Source organism: Eutrigla gurnardus (genome assembly GCF_963514095.1).
Source record: "Eutrigla gurnardus genome assembly, chromosome: 21".
In the NCBI taxonomy this organism is placed as follows: Eukaryota; Metazoa; Chordata; class Actinopteri; order Perciformes; family Triglidae; genus Eutrigla; species Eutrigla gurnardus.
The window spans coordinates 7,864,848-7,887,457 of record NC_139932.1 but is presented as its reverse complement, the minus strand read 5'-3'; the positions used below and the strand labels follow the sequence as shown (position 1 = coordinate 7,887,457).

Here is a 22,610-nt window from a genome sequence, read left to right as displayed (position 1 = left end):
ATAAACCTTAATGGCAAGCGTGGCTGCAATCAACGGATCTGAAGTGGATGAATGGAAATAAGCTTTTATACTCAGACGCACACATACGGTCCATCATTTAGAGATCCAGCATGCAAACCAGGCGGCAACCTGTAGTTCAGAAAAGTGAAGCAAGGCTCAAGTGCCTTAAACTTGCATTCTCTCTACTGGCCTTCAGGGGGCGACTCCGCTGGTTGCAAAAAGAAGTCTGACTGCATGGAAGTCAATGAGAAAATGACCCTATTCTCTCTTTATAATCTCAGTAAACATGAGTTTATGGTCTCAATCTCTAGTCTTATTCAATACAGCGTGATGTTCATTATGGTCCATTTAGATTCAAGTAGACCGTAAACTAGGGGTTGCTTTAGGGTGGTCATTCCCAAAGACCAGGTCAGGAGCCACATGGGTCATATCTTATGAGGGCCGCCATACATGGCAGAATTTCTTTTTTTTTTTAAACATTTATATCTGAAGTACACCTTTGAGCCACACGAGGGAGCCTTAATGTTTGTGTTGATCTGATAATTATACCCTGCTTATAACAATGAACCCAATATAACAGGCTCTTGTACATTCTGTTTTACTGTTGAGAGGGAAAAGAACTCCCTATGAAAGCATTTATTTGATCTAATTTATGAAGACATAACATGTGTATATGTTTTCAATAACATGCTTAAAACAAGATTTATGTGATTTATCAAACATAAAATAAAGGTTATTTGTCAGGAACCATTTACACACAAATTTGATCTCCTTTCAGGTCTATAGTGAATTGAGTCAGGATGGTGTGGTCACCAGAAAAAAGTTTGGGAAACACTGCTTTAAGGCGGGGTTACCTGGTGATTGACAGGTCACTACACAGTCCAAATATGGTCACTTCCTTTACTGGTTGCAAAAATTCCAAGATGGCTTCAGCCAAAATGCCAAATTTGAGGCTTCAAAACCTTCTTAGTGACCTGCAGTAAGAAAGAGAGAACAGGGATCCTGATTTGAATGCTGCTCTGATTCATAAAATATGCTATAAGAGGATGTTCTCCCTGTGTCCACGTGCTTTTGTACACTTAATGAATGTGAACAACTTCCTGGCACAAGAACTTAGAGAACGCCTGAAACCAGATGAGTGGTCGCCATAGTAGCAGCACATGAATGGAGATGACTTTGCAAACGGATGTGATGAAATCCTTTGTGTGCGTCCCCTTGGTCTCGTCATAAATGTGTCTCCTGTGCCTTTTTTATTTATCTTTTTGCAGCAACTGACATCATTCAAATTATTAATATTGTCCCTTTTAATAAACAATTTAATCTAATGATGAGTGTTAGAAATAATCGTTTGTAAAGTGTGTGAATTTTATTTTTAATGGTGTAAATGATTACTTTATTCAGTGCAAATTAATTGTGTGTTAAGAAAATCTTGAATAAATTGCCATATATTTTTTTTATTATTATTATAGTGGTGGACATTCCTTCCTTATCAATTCATGATGGACATTTATTTAATGCAAACAAGGTTATGAGATATTATGAGGATGGAGGTAGATTAATCCCCTCCCAACCACTCCCAATCTCTCTCTCTCTCTCTCTCTCTCTCTCTCTCTCTCTCTCTCTCTCTCTCTCTCTCTCTCTCTCTCTCTCTCTCTCTTCCTGTGATGCTGCAGCTCCTGTAGTCTCTCCAGTCTCCAGTAAACAGCAGTCATGGCGACAGTGGTCCAACCGCTCTCTCTGGATCGAGGTAAGGCGCTCGGACCTTTTACGATTTTCTGCTCGTCATCTGAGGCTTTTTGGCGTTTTCTAAAACTTCGGCGAGGAACTGGCAACCCGGGTGCTTTGTGCCCGACTCCTCTCAGGAAAAGGCTTATTTCAAGGCAACGTGAGCTCGCGCGATTCTAAATATATAAAATCAAAACACATCCAGCCTGTCCATTCCGCGCGTGCGTTCTGCAGAAAGGAGCGCTCGCGCTGTTCAGTGGTCTGCGTGGACTCGCGCGTTCATCAAACGGACACCCTTTCCAGCGCGTTTGGTTTATTCCCATCTTTATTATGTAACCTCCTCGGCGCTGTTATCCCGTCACAGCTCGCTCTCCTCCTGCTCTCCCTCCGTAAACATGAAGCGCTACTTCGCGATACACAACTTCAGTTGGAATCGGGCAGGTGCGAGCGACCATGGACGCAGTTGTTTTCTTTCTGCACTTGTTGGGGGGGAGAACACACACAAACACACACACACACACACACACACACACACACACACACACACACACACACACACACACACACACACACACATGCAGCATGCGAGCAAATCGCAGTGAAAGCCTCATGATGCATTGTTCTGCTAATGTTCACTCGGAGCAGAGATGTGCGTGTGTGTGTGTGTGTGTGTGTGTGTGTGTGTGTAATTGCAGACCATGTGACTTAAACACATATTTGTGCATCCCCCTGACCTCACTCGTGTGGTCGTGATGCCTGCAGGATTCAGTTCTGCATAATTGCCGCTTGTTTCATTCGCTCCTGCAAGGCAACATTTTGTAGTATTACACAGAGTCACAGCCGCTCTCATCTAACCAGATGGGAGATTTTCTACTAAATGTGTATACACGCTCAAGGAGCACCGACTCACTTGAAATCCCCATGCTTTCTTGTTACAAGTGTCTATTTTTATGCTCCGGATGGAAAAAATTCCCCTGTGAGACATAATGCATATCCACTCGTGAAATGTAATATTGTGCAAGGCTTGCATGGGAAATCGGACGCTGTCAAATATAGAGAAAGGAGAGCTATTTCCTCCGAGCCCCGGCCGAGCTAGCGTTGGCCCCCTAGTCCCCTTCCTAGCCACAGGAAGTGACTATAAATATACTTTTATCTGACGGCAGCATAAAGGATGATGCAGGAATTCATCTGACCAGTGTCACCTGTTGTGTGGAATCCGAGCAATTAGCCACAATCTGCGGATTTCTGCCGTTAGAATTAGACTCTTCTCTCAGAGTGATTCACTGAAGTTTAACGCAGTCGGGCTTTACTGATGCATGCTGGGTGCAGAAGTGCTTTACCGTGCAGAGCTGATGAGATGACTTAAAGATTGCGCCATCAGGCAAACAGATAAACAATACCACCCACGCCTTTTTTTACAACTCACCACTCATCCTATGGAGCTCTAGAAAGGGGCTTAGCTGTGGCTTTTAAACGTCTTCCATCTTGATCGAGTGTCAGCATTCAGCCTTATCTGATCTTAGTTATTTGCTGGGGCAGTGAGTCAGACGTGACCTCAGCCTGTATTGCAGGGGGGATCTGTATTTGCATGCTCTGGCATGAATGAATTGGAGCAGTCAGTGGCTGGCAGCTGTAATGGCAGGAGCAGTAATAATGTAATAATGATAGTTTCACACGGCAGTCGTCAGAGAGAGGTAACATTACAGGCTGTCTCTTTTTTTTCTTCTTTTCAACCGCTGCCGCTTTTGAGAAAACACTATAATTTCTAATGAAAAGGTAGCGTCGCCTCGCGTGAGGGAGTGTAGGCTTTAGCTGCCGAGCTGCTGAGTTTGTCAAACACAGGCAGGGGAGGGAAGAGAGACGTTCATATATCCAGAGCTCCCGCTCGGCTTGTTGGGTCACAGCAGGGTGAAAAGTTCTTACGTCACTGGCCTTCCTGTTATTGTCACAGGAACTGACTGTGATAGGCAAAGCACCGGCACCATATCAAGAACAATGGGGTTTTGAACCTCCCTGAATATTTTATAATTCTCCATGGAACAGGCACTTTACTACAAATAGGCCCAGAGATGACAGCCTTTTTCAATGAAGTGGTGGAAGTGGAGTTCATCGTGGGTGTAACTCGGTCGCGGATGTTGGGCTACGTGTTTTCAGAAACTTATATGAGAATGAGTGACGGTAGTTTGGCGTTTCCGTTGGCGTGTTAGCCACTAAAGACAAAAGTAAACGTCTTCAAGTTGAGCTGAAATGAAAGTAGAGCTGAGGCTGATGGGAAGATCAGGAGTTCTGCTGCTTTTTGCTCAAACGAAATGACTGAGAATCGGATCTGCTGATGCTAGATGAAAGGTTATCACCAAAGTAAGAGTACGTTATTCTTAGTGGGATGTGAATGTGCGTGCCAAATTTCATGGCAATCCATCTGATAAGTGAGGTAGATATTTCACACGAAACCCCTAAATGCCGACCTCATGATGGTCTGAAGGACCAATCAATGGCAACCCCAGAATCACGCTGCTAATGGCTAAAACACATAGAAGTGATCGACCACAGCTGATGTACTGTATATTAAAACTCCTACATAAGTATTGTGTGCCTGTTTAGACATGTACTCGTAAACACTTACTGTAAGTATCAGCCTTCAGTATCAGCCTCAAGTATCAACCCCCCTACTCCCCGTAGGGGGGTTTAGCTCAGGAGGTAGAGCGGGTTGGCTGGCAACCGCAAGATTGCCGGTTCGATCCCCGGCTCCTCCTAGCTGAGTGCCTGGTGTCCCTGAGCAAGACACCTCACCCTAATTGCTCCTGACGAGCTGGCTGTCGCCCTGCGTGGTTGACTCCGCCGTCGGTGTATGAATGTGTGAGTGAATGGGTGAATGTCAGTCATTACTGTAAAGTGCTTTGGACAAAAGCGCTATATAAATGAGGCCATTTTACCATTTACCTTCATCTCCAATATATCTGCTTCAGTTCCCAGAAAGACCTTTGATAACCCCATAACACCTGTTGGTTGTGTCGTCTGAAGGAGAGAGTGATAGATACCCTTGGAAGGTCATGAAAGCGATTTTCAATTTGAGAAAAGGTTGGACAGCACTTCAAAATGGCACCCCTAGAAAGAAGGCCTTGCTTTGTCTTCAGGTGGGACTCTTTTTTGGATTTCTTTCATGAGTGTCAGTGCCATTTATAGCCTCCTGTCTAAATAGAGAGAAGGGGATATGTGCAGCACTACTGCCCCAGTGCTTGTTTTCCCTCTGAGAGATCATGGCGACTTTATTGTTCTGAGGCCAAACAGTCACACCAGCGATTTAAAGGCTGACAAGCTGACGTCACGCGTTAGCTGTTCATATCTCAACCTGACTAATGCAGAAGGAAAGGTTCTTAGAAGGACCCCCGGGTCAAAGTGGCGTTGGCTGGCGGCGAGGCCTTTTTTTGGGACGTGTTATTCTAGCACGGCATCTCTCAGGGTCCGAAGGTAGGAGCGGAGTCGTTTGATGGAAGGAAGTTCATTCAAGCACAGCCACAAGGTTTAATGAGCTCAGCCTCTGATCCGGCTGCGTTTATTTACATCGCTGCACTTTTGTGCAAATGGTCCGTCTAAGTGCTGAAAATGAGTTACGCTCGGTTCCGCTGCCGTCATAAATTGACTGATTGGAGCGCTGCCCGGTTCGAACGCGTCAACAGAACAATGGCGCGAAGCCTCGCTGAGCGTTGAAGCCTTTATTACGTGTCACCGTGGCTTTGTTCGACTCTGTGCTGGGGGAAAAAAGCCTTCACTCCTTCGTTCGACTCTTTTTGGTTTTCTTCCCCGTGTGTCACGGTTTGGTGAGTCTCTGTACAGTTGAAAGGGTCCTGCCTAATCAGACTGAAGGGAATATCCGCAGCACTCCACTGCTTGTTTTCCCCCTCTGAGATCACGGCCAGCTCATTGTTTTGAGGCCAGACTTTATTCCCATCACATGCTCTCAGTCACACCAGCGATTAGAGGGGTTGCTGACAAGCTGACGTCACATCTCGACCCACCTCTGGTTAATAGGGAAATAAAGGGTTCTTAGAGTAATTGTCCAGGGGGGACGCTGTCCGGTAATTAGCGAGGACGAACAAGAAAATAGGTGCGATGTTTTTCAGCCTCCCACAAGAGCCATTAGCCCTCGAGGAGTGATTTATTTGCCGTGCTTCGAGGGGATCGTCGCAGTACGGCAATTTAGAGCTAATTCACTTGGCACGGGCCTTGTTCGGTAAAACCCTGTCGTCCCATTTTTACTCATTCGCAGTGATTATTACAGTTATTACGGTTGGATTTAGCAGCTAAGTTGCCAAGGACACCCAGGTCAAAGTGGTGGTAGCAGATGGCGAGGCCTTTTCAGGACATTTTAGTCTAGCATGCATGGCATCCCAGACAGCGTCTCTCGGTGTACCAAGGAAGGAGTGGGGTCAGGGGAAGATTATTTAAGCAGGTTTGGAAACGAGGATCTTCAGGTGTCAGAGATTTCGGGAGTGCACAGTTAAGTAGCTCAGCCTCTGGACTTGTTTAGATATATCGCTGCACTTTCGTCATAATGGTCCTTCTAAGTATTGAAAATGAGTTACACTCATTCTGCCACTGTTACAAATGGAGTGATTGGAGCGCTGCCCGGTGCGAACGTGTCCACGCGACAGCGTGCTGCAGCCTCGTCGAGGGCTGAAGCCTTCCTTCATTACTGCGTCACCGCGGCTTTGTTCGGCTCGGTGCCTTTTCTGTAATCAGCACATGATGAGGATGACCTTTCGGAGAAGCCTGGTCTTGTGAAATAGTCATGAAATGCAATCTGTTGGTTTTTATATGCAGGGACACGATTTGTCCATTTTCTTTTCTTTGTGTCACTCAGCAGGACTACAATGCTAATGGAGCCAGTTAGGATCCTTTTTTCCAGTGGTTTTGTTGCCTCAACCGAACTGTTTGTAATTATTTTAAGCCCAACAATGATGTTTTGTTGCATAAAACTAGCTTTCCACTGACAACAACAATGTGTGTCACTCAGTGTGAAACCAACAGATACCATGTCATGACCGCCTTGAGATTGTGTTGTGCTCAGAGAAATGAGTTCCCAGAATATGCACACATGCAATGTCACCAATCTTCTTTGGCATTGTATTGTATTTCTCTTTTCAATTTTTTGTGTGAACAGATGATGAATGTGTGACTTGTGAGAAATCATTCAGTTCTTTCTGTTACGGAAATATGTATGAGTCGAAGCAAGGAGACCTCAGGAGATATAGATGTCTTACGCAGAAATATTTAATTGATGCCCCGATGGCCACCGTTAGAATCAAGGCTTCAGCACTACAGCAGCTACGAACTCAACAGTGTCAACCCCAAGTCTGCCTCCTGTCCTTCCCAGGAAAGCATACAAGCCTAAGTTATCTTGAGGAAGCCGCCACGGCGTCTGTATTATGTCTCGGTTCAAGGTAAGAAATTTGCGTTCGGCCCTGAGAGACACACTAGTGTCTTGTTTGTGACCTTGCCTCACCTGGAGAAGCACCACTTAATAACTCAGATTAAATGCCAACCTATTCATAAAATGACATGTATTAACTTTACACTGAGTGAATCAAGTATAGAGAAAATTCCCTCACACTTTGTATTGCTGATTGATACGTGTATAAATACACTTTTTAATAGGAAAATCCTCCATTAGAACACGGTTATGGTCCATCTGTCTGATCTAATTAATATTTTGTTCTGTACCAGCTTGTCCTCATTTATTCCATTATACCTCTGCGCTGGCGACATAATGTTTCCGTCCCATTCTGGTGGAAGCGACATCTCAGGAACGCCTGGAGGGAATGTCTTCAATTTGGCTCAAACTTCCACTTAGGCTCATGGATGAACTGATTAGAATTTAGTGGTCAAAGGTCACTGTGACCCCGCCAAACACATTTTGGGCCGTGACTCAAGCTAATTATGGCGATTTCACATGAATGTCTAAGAGGATGAAATTAAATGGACGTATAATCGCTAGGCGGTAGTTGTGTCTATTTCTACCAGTCAGAAAGCTTTTCTACATCCTCCAAAGAGACAGAGAGTCAAACACACACAGTCATTGAGGTTTGCTCACATTGAATGTTTTGCTTGCTCGCCTGTTTCCCTTCACTCCCATCTGTGTTGTGCTGCTGCCTTTATGGATGTCGTGAGGCCATATTTTCTGCGCGCCAAGTACACTGCATGTTTAGCGTTCGAGTGATCAAAGTAATGGGAACGATGTTGCCAGGCGACCGACAGCAAAAAAATAATCGATGTCTTCCCACTCGAAACGCTTGGAAAACACCATTTTTAACATCTATTCTGGCTCTCATGGTGTGAAAAAGAGAAAAGGGAATACTGCATGAAACGTTTTGAGTAATTTACAGTATCTTTACTCTGCTTGAAGCTCTGGAGGAAAAGCTTTAACGGAGGGAGTGAGAGCATTAACGTGGAGGGACGAGCCAGCTGTAAAAGTCTATCGGGCAGATTTTAGTTTGACTTAAATGCTACATTTAACTTTATCGAGCAATAATGTGATTGCATCATTAGCACGGAATGGAGACTTTTGTTCCAAGAAAGTATTCAGGAAGTCTTGACAGTCATCTAATTAAAAAAAAAAAAACGTGCATTACACTTAGCTCATTTAATCATGAAGTATCACTAATGAGTATGCTCTCACACTATGATAGCAGTGGGATTTTAACTGCTGACGGGCTCTCAGCCGGTGTCATCGCTCTGCTTAATATAGCGGCGATGCATCACACTGTAACTGTATCCTGATGTGGCGTGCACGCACAACTTATTCTGACTGCTGTCATAAACTCCTTCAAAAGATCTCTCTGCGAACGCACCTCAGGATTTTTCCCTTTGCAGGTTGAAATGTCTGGCAGATAATGAGAGAGGATTTTTTTATTATTTTTTTTTTCTTTAAAGAAGTAATCCTCATTTAGATGCATCGGCTTCCTTTTTCTCTTTCTTTGGAGTGGAATCTGTCAGACTACACAGTGAGAATGACCTAATTGCACACAGTCTGTTTGCTTCGGAGCTTAATTTGGCAGACTCGCAGTTGTCAATGTGGAGCATGCAGTTTCTCCCCGAGGCGGATGTAAAAAACTTGGACAGATGTTGCGCACATCTGGACCCGCTGAATCCCCGAGAGGTTCTCTGGTTTGAGAGTCAAGCCAAAACAGTACAGTAAAGCAGTCGGATGTGTATTTTTAGTGGAAAAGATGTGGTCGGGATAATTGTGAAGGTCAGCGTTGGCAGAAGTGTTTTATTTTTGTTTGACTTCTGCAGCAGCTTAGTAAGAGACAAGTGAGGCAAACAGCCGAGGTAAAAGCAAGGTGTCCAGGTCAATGGGTTTTCAATTTGGTTTCATTTTATTTTGGTGTGAACTTTTTAATTAGTAATTTAATTTAGTTTTCGGAGAACATGGGAGATGGTTGCCTTCAGGGCTTTCTGCCAGAAATCTCCTCAGGGTTTATCCAACAGACTCAGATTTATGAAAATATTGTGGTTTTGGTCCAAATAAACACTTCCTGGCAGAAAGCCCCGAAGGCCAACATCTCCCATGTATGTTTGGTAGTTTTAGTTTAGTTTCTGTTTCTCAGGAAGGTTTATTTACATTTTTTTGTATTCAGTTTTATGGTGGTTTTAGTTTGTTTTGGTTCAGGCCAGGTGTAATATCTGAGAAGTATGTAGCTACTTATACATGCAAAATACATGTCGGAGAACTGTGTAGGAATAATGTGTTATGTACACACTAATTTAGTGTCCAATGTGAAGCAACTGCAGCATAGCGCTATCTCACAAAGTAGATGGATATTCGTGCTCCTCCTCCTTTGTATTAATATATTGCCTGGCTGTTTAGATAAAACACTAAAGCTGAAATGAATCAATTTCCACTTCATTTAATTTTTATTTACCAACAATATTTTATAATAAAAGAAAACCCCTGGTCGGTAACAGGCAGGCAGTCAGGACAAAAAGGCCAAGGCATACAGGCAGCAACCACAAAAAGGGCGGGCAGAGAGACATAACAAGACAGGAACAAGCAAGCCAGACTGCCGAGACCAAGCTGCACAACGGGCGATCAGGTGGAGAAGTGAGAGAAAGCAGCAGGTCTATATACTGAGGGGCTGATGGAAACATTACAGCTGTACTGCTGGGTGTGGCGTGAGAGGCCAGAAACGCTCAGATGGAATGACAGGAGAATGGAAGATAAAAAATAAATGCATCGTCAATATTTTTGTATAAATAATGGGTTAAATGAAAAGAATCACAGAGGCTTTATCACCTGACTCTGCAGATCTCCTCAGCTCTACGGAGCATTTAAGCGTTTCAGCTTATTGTTTTTACGGCCCATAACCTTTTGATTTCATTCATAGCAACAAAAAAAAACCGTCTCTACACAACCTGAGCAGCAGCAAACAGCAGGCAGTTAGTGCCTATCTGGACACAGTAGAGCATTTAGCAGCTAAAGAGCCAGATATTTCCCTCAGGAGCCGCTGCGGACCCAATCCAGGGCTGAGGGAGAGGGGATATTGAATTCACATTCATCAGGTGGACAGAGACACAACTCCACCTGAATGCTAATGCTGTTGTGTGTCTGCTGGATGTGTAAGTGGGCAACTGTACACTAACAAGTTGGCCATAAGACCTCACGCAGTATTTCACGGCTGCCACGGGGCCGTTAGTGCAGCTTGAAGTTAGAGTTGAATGCTGGGAAACATGGCTCTATATTATGATGTTGGCATCACAATATCTTCTATATGGCACTATAGCTAATGTTTGAGAAGTCACATTGGACAAACACTTTTTCTTCAATAAGAAATCAAACTAGCTGTCAGGTAAATAAATTATATTTGCCTCTCAAATGTTGTGGCGTATAAAGTGGCATAAAAATAATGCATGTACTGTAAAAAGACTGCTGTACAGTTTACAGTAACTTAAGTTACTATAAAGGTTTTTTACGGTATCATTACTGTATTACAGCATAGTACAGATTTTTAATTTGTAATAACCTTTATTTTTACGTAACAAATTACAAGTGCTCATGAACATTTGTCCTTAAAATATGCTCTTTATCGATTGAACATTGAACATAACATAAAACGTTGGAGGATTGCCAAAATTACCACAATTCATCCCGAGGGGAACATGAATGTTTCATCACAATTGAACCTGTAGTCCATAACAGGCATCAAAAAATGAAACTACAAAATAAAAAAAATAAAAGAAATTGTATTGTTGTGTTGCATGTCAGTAATCTTGCCAGTCAAAGTCCTCGAGCTCCATGACGACAGATGCCACGCGGCATTCAGGCTGTTGCGTTTCCTTTGGAACGCCTGACTCGTGACTTTGATCGGCATTTGGAGCCGTTAGCTTCGATTCTCAGAAATTACCTGCGAGTGCAAGAAAAATGGCTTGAAATACAGTTTATCATTTATTTATGACACGTTCTAAAAGCATAGTTGGTGCTTGTTGCTGTTGTTGCATAGCGGAGTGGGTTAGTCATGGGTGGGATCACATTCTGTTACCCTGCAGCTGAAGTTATTCATAGACTGAGCATATAGCGGGCGCTCCATGTGGGTGTTGAGCCCGTACTCGCTGTTATCTTCAACTCTGCTTCGTTTGTTCTTCTCGGCAGAACATGAGATGAGGGGGTTTTCAGAGGAGCTTTATCGTCCCCCTCCTCTCTCTCACTGCCAGACTATGAGGTCATGCATCTGTCACATCTGTTTCGGGAATCCTTTCCTGCTAACGTGACGTAACTGTGACGCCCTGCAGTCATCTCGCCGCTCAGTCGTGGAACGCAATCCCCCTTCGACGCCTCGTCCCCCGGGTTTTTCTTTCACACGCCTGCGATCAGTCGCACGGCTCATCCGCTGTCCCACTTTGGCGGCGAGCGTGCAGAGCGTTGGGTATTGAAGTGCACTCACGGGACGGTTTTTTTTACATGCTAGACGTACTCGGGCGGGCATGTGCCAGTTTGTCGGACCTGTTTTCATTGCTTTGATTTGTTTACGTATTTTTTGCAATGGTATCTCGAGTGTGAATGTGAAAAAAAGTGTGACACAGATAGAGATTCACTTGGAAGCAGTAACGTGGAAACGTGCCAATAGATTGGCAGCAGACGTTTGATTGCCTCCGAGCTGCTCCGCTGGAACCAGAAGGCTATCTGGTCGTTACCCCTCGTTTGGTTCGACCACCTGTAACTGCAAAGGGTCGTGACACATATTGACCGGAACAGGCCTACATCGTTACACTTATTACAATAGTCGTCAAACGTACGTAACATTTAGCATTTAACGGAGCGGCTCCTCTGATGCAAAGCTGATGTAATTTAAAATTACCCAAATTCAAGTGAGAAAGATTATATCAGGAAAAGGGGGGGCAGGCATCACTTTTGATCAGCGACGATGAAAGCGGCAAAAAATGTCTGCTATCGGCCTTTGAAGTTAACTTTCAAACGCCTCGTCAACGTCCTTGATGTGGATCAGGAAAATGGTGCTAATGAGCATGTGAAAGCAAATAACAGCAGAGGCGGAAAGAAAGAAAAAAAGATCTTTCCTGGATGGCCCCTGACCTCTGTTTAATGAGAAAGAAATGCTCATAAACCTCCGAGACAGATGCCCTTGCTGCTTGGAAGAGTACCAGCTCATTAAATGTGATTCAGAATCGATGCTTTTTGATATTTAGGCACAAAAAAACTGACCTGGAAGCCTTTTATGGAAAATATAAATATGGCACAATATCAACCCCAATGCAGTTCTTTTGCAGATGAAAACAAATTGGATATGAATATGAAAATTGGACTTGAATGTTGGTTGCCAACACAACACTCCAAACGAATGCTAATATTGCTATGTTGCAACTTTACTAGATGTATAAATCCACCCTGCTGGTGGGGGGCCGTAGCTCAGCGGGTAGAAGAGGTTGTTTTTAATCACAAGGTTGACCTTTGATCCCCGGCTCCTCCTGTCTAAGTGTCCGGGAGGGAATGTTAGCGATAACGGTTAAATGCAGAGGCCACATTTCATGTATGTGATGACTGATAATAAGGTTTTGAAAGTTGTTATTGAAAGTTATGTCACTAAATAAGCCAGAAACACTTATACTTATATACCAGTTATATATTTAAAAGGGTTGGTTCATTGAAACTAAGCACAGTTTGTGGTGTCTAATAGGGCTGTAACGGTGGACAAAATTCATGTTGTGTACCTCCGTGTTGGGGTCACAAAAAGGGGAGAAAATGCAAAAAAAAAAATTATTATGAAAATGATTAACATTCAGCAGTTGGCTCATTGGCCATAATTATTTCAATAAAAATGTAATACATTAACAAAAATAAATCACAGAAATGTCTGTTTCCTCTGGGAACAAAACATACTTGTGATAGTGTAACCCTCCATCATATAAGACTCTGATTAAGACCTGACAAGTGAGGTCACATATATTAATAAACAGCCACGCAGGTAGTTTTAGCATTATTTACATATTTTTTGTTAAAATCTGCGTACAGAAATAATAAAAATACATTTCTATCTCCCTTAGAATTAAACAGGCGTAGCAACAGTAACTAAGGGGGGCGGGGCTTAGGGAAAGGTTAAGGGGGATTCCAAACTTCTGCGCCAGTAGGTGTGAGGTTTAGTCACATCTAACGTTGTGGTTCATTTTAAATAAACATATCTGTGGCCATCTGTTTACGAGCATCGTCATTGGGTGAACTAATAAGCATCATCATGATGACCCGTTGCCAGCTCACATCTGCCAGCACAGCTCCCGCTGGACCGGCTCTCTGGGAACTGAACTCCTCTCTGAACCATTTCACGCAGATCAATATGATCCAGAGCTTTATTACCGGGCGATTGAAGTAGAAACAAGCTTTGGATTCCTCTGCTTATTGTCTCCACTTGTAGTATAAAGGCAAAATGCAATAAAGGGTATGATCACAGTGTGCTCCACATTTCCTTTTTATGGCCTTATACGGGATTCACAGCCGGAGCGGGAGACTACTTCTTTTCTCGTCTCCCACAGGTCTGCAAGCAGTAAAAGCCTGCCGTCTGCTTTATTGAGTTACTCCCATATTCCCACAATTCAATATTGGTGTGAGTGTGATGCCTCGACGCACAATTCATCACTGTGTGCTGTGAAAAGTCTTGCAGCGAGATGACATTGTGGAAAACGTTGTATTTACTGACTGCTTGCTATGATGACGCCTGATTTTATAATTTTATGCTATCAGCTGTGCTTGTCATTATTATTTCCACGGAAGCTGCGACTTATGCTTTGGCATTTAGATGATCTAAATTCATGTTGATTTATCGAAGAGTATGAGAAACGTTTCTGATACTTGAATGCAGGGAAACATGTTTGCTGGTAGAAAATAAAGTTCAATCAAATACCTAAATAAATGGTTGAATGGATCTAAATAAGCATTCCAAAACTAACATTTGCTGCTCTAATCAATATTTGTGCTCTGATGACCATGAGACATGCTGTGGAGCATTTAAAAGCTGAGGAGACAACATATTCCTCAAAAGTAGTTGGTGGAGACCAAAAACAGAGCTAAAAAAGAAAAAAATGGACTTTCATTCCCCAGCTGGCAGAAACAGAACGCCAAATAAATGCTAATGTTGCTCTGTGTCATCTGGATGGTTAAATACAGTAGGTGACTGCATGCTAACATGTTAGCTACTTGAGAAAAGGATAATGTTGTGTTTTTAGCATAATTCGCTTCGTCAGCGTGGCCAAAATAAATAGCCTATACAAATGATCACTTAATTTCTATTGAATATCCACCCAAAAGCCTTAGCATACAGTAAAGGACTGAAAATAGATGCACACCTTAAGACTTATTACTTTTTAACTACACTTCAGCTGTATCATATATTCCATCTAATAAATGAGGAGGGAAGGAAAAGCAAATTATTAGTGTATCCACGCGTGAGAAAGCAGCTTCCCTTGCATTCACAGTGGTCATTAATTAAACCTTCAACTGGAATCCCTCTGGAGGTGGTGTGGAGCAAACGAGGAGAGTAAATATTGGACTTACATTAGTCAAGGGAATTAATACTTATGTTGCTTCGCGAGCCATTGTTTGGTAACATGCTCAACTTTATAAAGTGAGAATATGTCAAGATCATGTTTCCAGTTTGCTGCACTGTGCCCAAGTGGCAAAACTTGTGCACAGTGCACTCCCTTATCAATGGATGCATGCGTCAACAAGCGAAATACAAAGAGACGTGAAACTGCTCCACCGTAAATCTGCACCAATCATCTCTCCCGGTGTGGTCGCAGGTCTCCGGACACACAAGCTGAATAAAACATGCCATTGAGCTGACAGTCCGAGTCTAGTGATCGAGCACGCCGTCGCCTCCCTCCCTCTTTGCATTATGTATCTCTGTTTGCTCTGCCAGTTTCACCGGGCAAGAAATGAATCAGCCAAGCTGGCGGACTCATTGAGCCCCAGCTAATTAGGAGAGGAGAGCTCAGTAGACCCCCGAGTCACGGCTCCTAAATGAAGGCTTAGTGTAAATGCTTTGTAATGCTTTATTCTTACCAGTAAGTGTTACCTTTGAACAACTGAGTGAGTTATCCCCCCTCCCCCTTAATTCTCATGCATAAACCAATGCAAACAATCCACGGTTGGGATTGCTATTCCATCTTGACTGACTCTATTTCCATTCTGCCACCCACTGATCGGCTCAGGCGTCTCTCTCATGCCTGTGCTGTTAACTGAATCCAATTTTTTTTTTTCTGTGTCTGCTTGACACACACATCCTCCTTCCCCTCTCTGACAGATGTTGCCAGAGCTATCGAGCTGCTGGAGAAGCTGCAGGAGTCGGGTGACGTGCCCGGTCACAAGCTCCAGTCTCTGAAGAAAGTCCTGCAGAGCGAGTTCTGCACAGCCATCAGAGAGGTGAGTCACCGTCGCCGGGGGGAACCGCCGGGCCGTGAACACCAACGTGACTCGTCTTTTTCATTCTCTCAACCGTTTATTTGCTTTTATTTTGTACTTTTTTTATGATGACCTTTCCCTCATGCTAGCACTCCATCGCTCTTCTTCATCAATCATTGTGCTCGGCATGCTGGGATGTTTCGTCCTTGGGGTTGCGGTTGATAAAGTTGTTGTTCCTTCATCCGTTCAGTCACGGTTACTGTGTTCTCAAGACCTTCCTGTTTATACCAAACAAACCAGAAAAGCATAACATGTCACTTTCTGGGAAGCAATGATCCAACATGGAGGGGAAACAAACAGAGCTTAGCATGAACGTTGTATGGTTGCTTTACTTTAAACCTCCATGAGCCTGCGTTAAGTCGTTTGTTATTATCGTATCTGAAGGAAATACGGCAGAGTTTCAGAGGAAAACATGTTAATTTACATTGGCAGCATATTGTAACAACTGCTTTATTTTGTGGACCTTTGAGCTACAGATGATAGCTGTAAACTAGCGAAATAAAGCAATAGACGAGCAAGCAATGTACACGCCAACATGAATTGTGTGTATGCATACAATTAAACTATTCCTCTATGTGGTTTCAAGGGAAACATATTTGCTTTTCTATCTTCTCATATTCCCATTGTTACGACACCCCAGTAGTTTGGAAAATGCCCCATTGGACTGAAAGGCCCACTGGTGCGAAAACAAACACTTATTGTTCTGAAAATACAAGATCAGAAGCATATTTGGGATCACAAAAACAAACATAATCCAGGAGAGAAATTGGAAATGCAGTTTCAGTGTATTAGAATATAGTTTTTGGTCGCGGGCTGCTGCAGGAGTGAGTGTGTGTGTTTGTGTTCTGCTTCGTCTCTGACTGAACTCTCCAGGAACTCCCTTAAGCCTGTCTCTCTTTTTCCCCCTCTCACCTCTGTATATTTTCAATATAAAGTAGATTCATACAGTTCCAGGCGGTAAACACAGATTTTCACTCACTTTCCTCTTCTTTACTTCAGTTTGCACAAGGCAAATTCGTTTTATTGGGCCCAATCACGTTTTTTCTAACCATGCTGCATCTACTTGCATCTTATTGACTTTAGATTGAGCTCGTTACAGCGATGCCGTAAATTCAACTTAATTGTTCTCTTGAAATAGATACTTTAAAATAGTGTGAAATGTTGACTCCTGCAGAATCTTTCATGCCAAGAAGGCTTTTGGTGATGTTGTTGTTGTTTTTTATGACCATATTTACAGTAGATCAGTGGCAACACACAACTGTATCTTCCTGCTACATGTATTACGTTGCCTTCTCTTATTACCAGAATGCTGCACAGGATGAAAATCTCTTTGTCTGTGATACTTGGTGCCGCCAATTTGAGTTATAGTACTGTATTATTACAAATGTAGTGTTAAGTGGTTGCATAAGTAGCATTTAGGATTGAATTTGTGCCTACATTTATTACTAGCTGCTATGCTATGCTATGCTATGCTATGCTAAAAGCTGTTTAAAGGCAGAGTAGGTTATATGGAAAAAACTCAGAGACTTTGAACGCATCACCGAACCAAAAAGGTTCAGACCTCGGTTCAAAGCCGCTCCCCCAGAACACCAAACCAGTGCTTGAGATCGGCAGAGTGCAATCAGGAAGTAACGATGATAGACAGGCAGGCCGACTAATTATATTCTCCAGCCCAACTTTTTTGATTGGACGGGGTTTTTACAGTCCTGCCACGGCCTCAGATGATATTTAAAATGTTTTAAAATGTCAGAGCATTTAATTTAGTCATTGCTGTCGGTATGTTACGAGGGTTTCAAGTGATGTAACAGAAAGTGTTTCTGAATAGAATTACTGACTCAACCTTTAATATAGTTGTTCCATGACTTGGCTTCACTGTAGGTGAAAGATAACAACCCTTGATTTTATTTATGGTGCCAAAATGTGCTCACAGATCTCTGCTAATGCTTTGATACGCGAGAGAACAGTAAATTGGCAGCGATTACAGCTATAAAACGGCCGACATGAGAGTGCACCTTCAAGTTGCTGTTTTGTTGCAATCAATCAAAAATGTCTGCTGCCTTATGAAAATGTGAGATTATTGCTCTGCCCTATAACTGCTGGAGTTGTACAGCAAGAGTGAATTTTTAATCTGCGTAAAAAAAAAATTCAAACAGAGTATTTCAATGATCGCGAGGCCATAAAATATTACGAGCATTTCATTAACTTGGAGGCTTGAAAAGCTCGTTAAAGTGAATTCCAATCAAGCAAATCAGAGTTAAAAGATGTTTTTAATCACATTTTACAGGGACGGAACAAAGTGTTAATTATAAACAGGGGGTTTTGCTTTCAATGCTTTCATTAAGACGCACGCCAACGGACACCCGCTGATCCGTCATCGTAGCGCCATTCATCAGGAGGACGGGGTGCAAAGCGAACAAGAGCATCCGCTCTGCATGACACCACTGCGCCAGACGATTACAGCAGATCTTGTGTATTTGGTGTACTGTCTGCGGTGATGTATTGTAGCATCAGCCGGTGACATACTTTCGTTAAGGACCTTGAAGTGCAGAGAGACGAATGCCACCACGGCATCCGTGTTGCTGCTTAATTGGAAACAACGTGAACACGTAATTTGTCCTGGATCGAACAAAGACGATTAGCAGACAATGAGAATGTTGTTGTCGTGTTGTCAATTAAAATGACATTAAGATTGTTGCATCAAAATATTGAACTGTATCAGTTGGGAACTGCTGCAACTGTAAGCCACAGAGTGATGCACCTACAGTATATATGTATAGTGCTTTCAGCATGCCTCCTATAGAAACTCATCATTAGCGTTGTTGACATCCAGTGCCCCGTTATGATGATAATGAAAAGGTTGCCAACTCTGCCAATGACACCAATTAGCAGAAATGGCTTCTGACCGAGCATGACGTGGAAACCCTCACACAATGGTGCAAAGCGACAGAAAGGAAGAAAGCACCGGTCCTCTCCTCTCTGGTGGTCCGGCTCTGGGAAGTCTGGCGCATCCTGACACCAACTGTGTGTCTGGCAAACCGGCAGAATGACCTCAGTGCCAGTCACTGCAGTGCAATGATGACGATTCTCAAAAAACCTCTGAAAAAAGGGCCTCAGCAGCAGCAGATGATGCCCTTCACCCACAAAGAAAGGACCAAGGCTGCTCTGGGATCAGTGCAGGAAGGCGACTGTGGGTTATGGTTGATTACAGGTTTGCGAGAGCCGATGATACGACAGCTTCTCTCCGCGGTGCTGAGCCAGCTGGAAGACCAGCCAGGTTGTAAGTGTTGGCCGTGGCATACTGTAGGTTATTATTGTTATTACGCAGAGTAGTGTGGTTGTAGAAAATCACAGTTCTCAACAGCTGGGTCCTCCAGCGCCGTTACTACCAGGAACAATTAGAGGAGGCAGTCATATTCTGAATCATCTCTATCGCCTTTTTACTCGGCATCGTCTCAGACAAAGAGAACTCTTTCATTCATAAATTATAATAGTAAATTGCATTTGCATCATTTGATTTATTCCTTAACATGATATCGGGGTTGTATGTAAAACGGGGGATTTGTATTTGCTTAATATAGGTTCATGTTAAGGTATATTTTGGACATGTTTATATTTTTGGAAGAAAGTAAGTTTGGGATCAAATCATTTCAGGGACCCCCTGCAGGAACCTCCTAGGGGTCCTGGACCCCGTTGAAGGTCTCTGGTGTGTCAGATAACTGCCTATGGGAAGCGTGTTCCACATTAATATTAATTGTGTCATGCAGGGACTCCACTGGCATGGTCTCGGTCTTGTCTCGGTCTCGATACACTCTTCACATTTTAATATCAACATTAGAATTGACATGGGATTCAAAGAATTACAGTTTTGTTTTGTTTTTTGTTGCTCATTCACAGCAATTTGCATTCTTAAAATTCTTTACATTACTGACTGCCATTCATCAAGTGGCGCTTTGTTTTGGCTGAAGCAGCATTTTAGTGTCTCTCTTCCGTACTGTGATGTATTTGAGAGTGAAACAGGCCAGACAGGCGGCACATAAAGTTGGAGGGAATTTGATTTGATCGTTGAAAAGATGAGCTCACAATCTTCTCCAGCTCTGTGCAGCGCTGAAGATGCAGATTGATTGATGAACGTCATGATATTACTGGTTGAAATTGGTTGATAGTAGCTGATGTAAGCATCCATCCTTTTTTCCTTCTTCCTGTTTTCCAGGAAGAAACATGTATTGTTTTTTTAATATATAAAATGAAGCATATATTGTTAAATAGGGCCGGGGATGTGATCTGAAAGGGTTCAAAAAATACATTTTTCATTTCATCTGGACTGTTAATGTAGCCAGAATGACTTGAGCTACTGTCACTACTTTTATTTATGTTCTGAGATTGATTTCTTAAATTTGAAATCTTACATGTCAGCGCTTCCCACCAGCACATGAACACATTAATAATAATAATAATAATAATAATAATAATAATAATAATAATAATAATAATAATAATAATAATAAAACATAACTGAAAGTTGGTTTTGGGGACATAATAACACTAATATGAATCCATCCGTCTAAAGATGAACACTGGTAAAGTCTTTTAATGGGAACAGTCTCCTCCATTCTTTTCCACTACTTCCTGTATAATCATGTTCTAATACGTTGTGACATTTCTCTTTCCTGTGTGTCATCCATCAGAGTTAACTACCCTCACGTTAAAAGAGCCATAAAACATAGGTTAAACTGTAAATCCAGCCCTCCTGTTGTTCATTTTAATCACACACACACACTTCTGTGACATTTCCTGATTACAGATGACCTTCCTTCAAGTCCTGCCCTTGTGTAATCTGTGATATGAGTCTTTACTCATTACACAGTCTGGTGGGCCGACGCGCAGTCCGACGCGAAAACCCCACCGTGAGACCAGCTCCGAACCTGATCCTGTACTCCACGTCTATGTCAACAGGATTTACACCACATGAATCAGCCTCGTTAGAGGTGACAGGTTAGCTGTCAATAAGAGGAATTGATAGCAGGGGAAAGAGTCTGTCCAGCAGCGTTGGGCTAAAGGACAAAGAGTTTGATTCTGCAGGTTCTGATTGTCTTTTCCCTCCGTGTTCATCAATGATGGGGGGGTGAATGAGTTGTCAGGGTCAATCAGCCTTGCAAATGGGAAAGGAAGGACAGAAGACGAAATGACTGGAAGAGCTAACCAGCTGGAAATGATGGAGAGTGGGAATTCACAGTGTATTGGGTTGGAGAGTCCCTCTTGGCGAACAAGTATAAAAAGCAGAGCGACAGCATCCTCCATCAGCTTCGGCAGAGATTTTCAATCAACATAATTGATGGGAGTTTTTTTTTATTTTTTATAAAAGCAAGCAAGGGAAGAGGATTTGTGTTGATTCCCATCACGATGTCACATTAAGTTAATGGATGAAAGGTACTTAAAGTCAGCGTGTGCCGGCTAGATACGTTTGCCCTCCGTGTCGTCGTTAGCTCTGCTGATTTGGGAAGTGTATTGTGAAGTCGTGTTCTTTCCAACCACATCCTCCCTCCCTCCCTCCCTCCTCCGCCTCTCACTGACTCAGTAGAGGAAGCAGGAAGCCATGGTTACGAGCAGCGTTGTCACGTCACTTTGCCCCGCAGGCATCCTTTTCTATTCTCTGGCTTTGTGGCGTCCTCCTTGGAGGCGCCGGTGCCGGTGTCCTATCAGGAATAATGCGTGCAGGAGAGGGTGGGCTGTTAGAGCCGGCCTTGTAGGGATGGGCAGCCAAGATATCTGGCAAAAGAAAAAGCAGAAGGGTAATTGAAAAGATGCCTGCAGGACAACTGGCCTCTTTAGAGCAAAGTGCAGCCACAACAGGAGCAGCCTGACATTCAAAAGCACACAGCCATTTGTTCCGTGTTACGGCTCTGTTATTCAGGGCACTGCTTTCAGGTTAAATGCAGGGGATATTAAATGTTCGCCTCATTTAGAGCACTCACCCTCGTACGTCTCCCGATTATCATGTATGCACGAAGGAAATTACATATTTTAAATAAGTAGTGACTGCTTTACTCAATCATAGTAACAATATATCAAATCACTATGTGCATATATTATATTGATGAATCCACGCTGAAGTATGCAGTTCCCCTAATCACTATCAGCTCATTCTTCTCAGTAGCAAAAAAAACAAAAAACACACACATCACACTCAAGCTGATGGGAAGGAAAAACTAATTAGTGTCCACGAATGAGAAGGCAGCTTCCCTTGGATTCACAGCGGCCATTCGTTTAGACTTTGACTGCAAAAAATTTTTTTTTTTAAATCCATCCGATGCACCCAGTGAGAACTGAAACCGCTCTCCACTGAACCACTGCTCCCTCTCACACACTACGTACATGCCAAACACACAAGCATCGCAGCAACCAGTCTCTGGTGTTTGAAAAGGAGATAAATCAGTGTTTCAACGCCCAAAAGCCATTACGTTAACATATAGATGCAGCCAAAGTGCTGAGAGTGAGGCGGTTGCAGAATAAATAGGCGTAATTAGAAGTTCCAGTCGTGTTTAAAAAAAGATAACGGAGGGAATAAGGAAGCGACTCTGCAGGCAGAACGTCGGGAGAAAAAGCCTTTCATGGCATTTATAAAGCTGTGCTCAGCCTCAAAATGTGCAAAGGTGGAAGAAGTCCTCGGGAAAAGGTATCATTTGGGAGTTACGCGTGTGTGTGTGTGTGTGTGTGTGTGTGTGTGTGTGTGTGTGGACTGCGGGCTCCTTTGCATCATCTCTGAGATTCACGAGCAAACAAGACAACAGAAGCTCAGGGATATTTTCTCCCCGTCTCTGAGATCCTTACATGGAGATATCTCAGAGTTCTGTCCCCTGTAAGCATTCTTCCTTTTGATGGTTCAGAGGAGCGCAGGCCTTTGTAATGCTACGCGTCAAAGCTAGCA

General features: G+C 43.1%; 1 protein-coding gene across 1 annotated transcript in view; it reads left to right on the top strand.

Annotated features, from left to right (window-relative positions):
* Positions 1-1,637: 1,637 nt before the first annotated feature.
* lin7a (lin-7 homolog A (C. elegans)) overlaps positions 1,638-22,610 on the top strand; it is a 33,250-nt gene continuing 12,277 nt past the window's right edge. The window contains exons 1-2 of the mRNA XM_084038359.1: positions 1,638-1,747; positions 15,528-15,646. Of these exons, the coding sequence (XP_083894485.1) occupies positions 1,711-1,747; positions 15,528-15,646 (156 nt within the window). The 5' untranslated portion in view covers positions 1,638-1,710. The remainder of the gene's footprint in view (positions 1,748-15,527; positions 15,647-22,610) is intronic.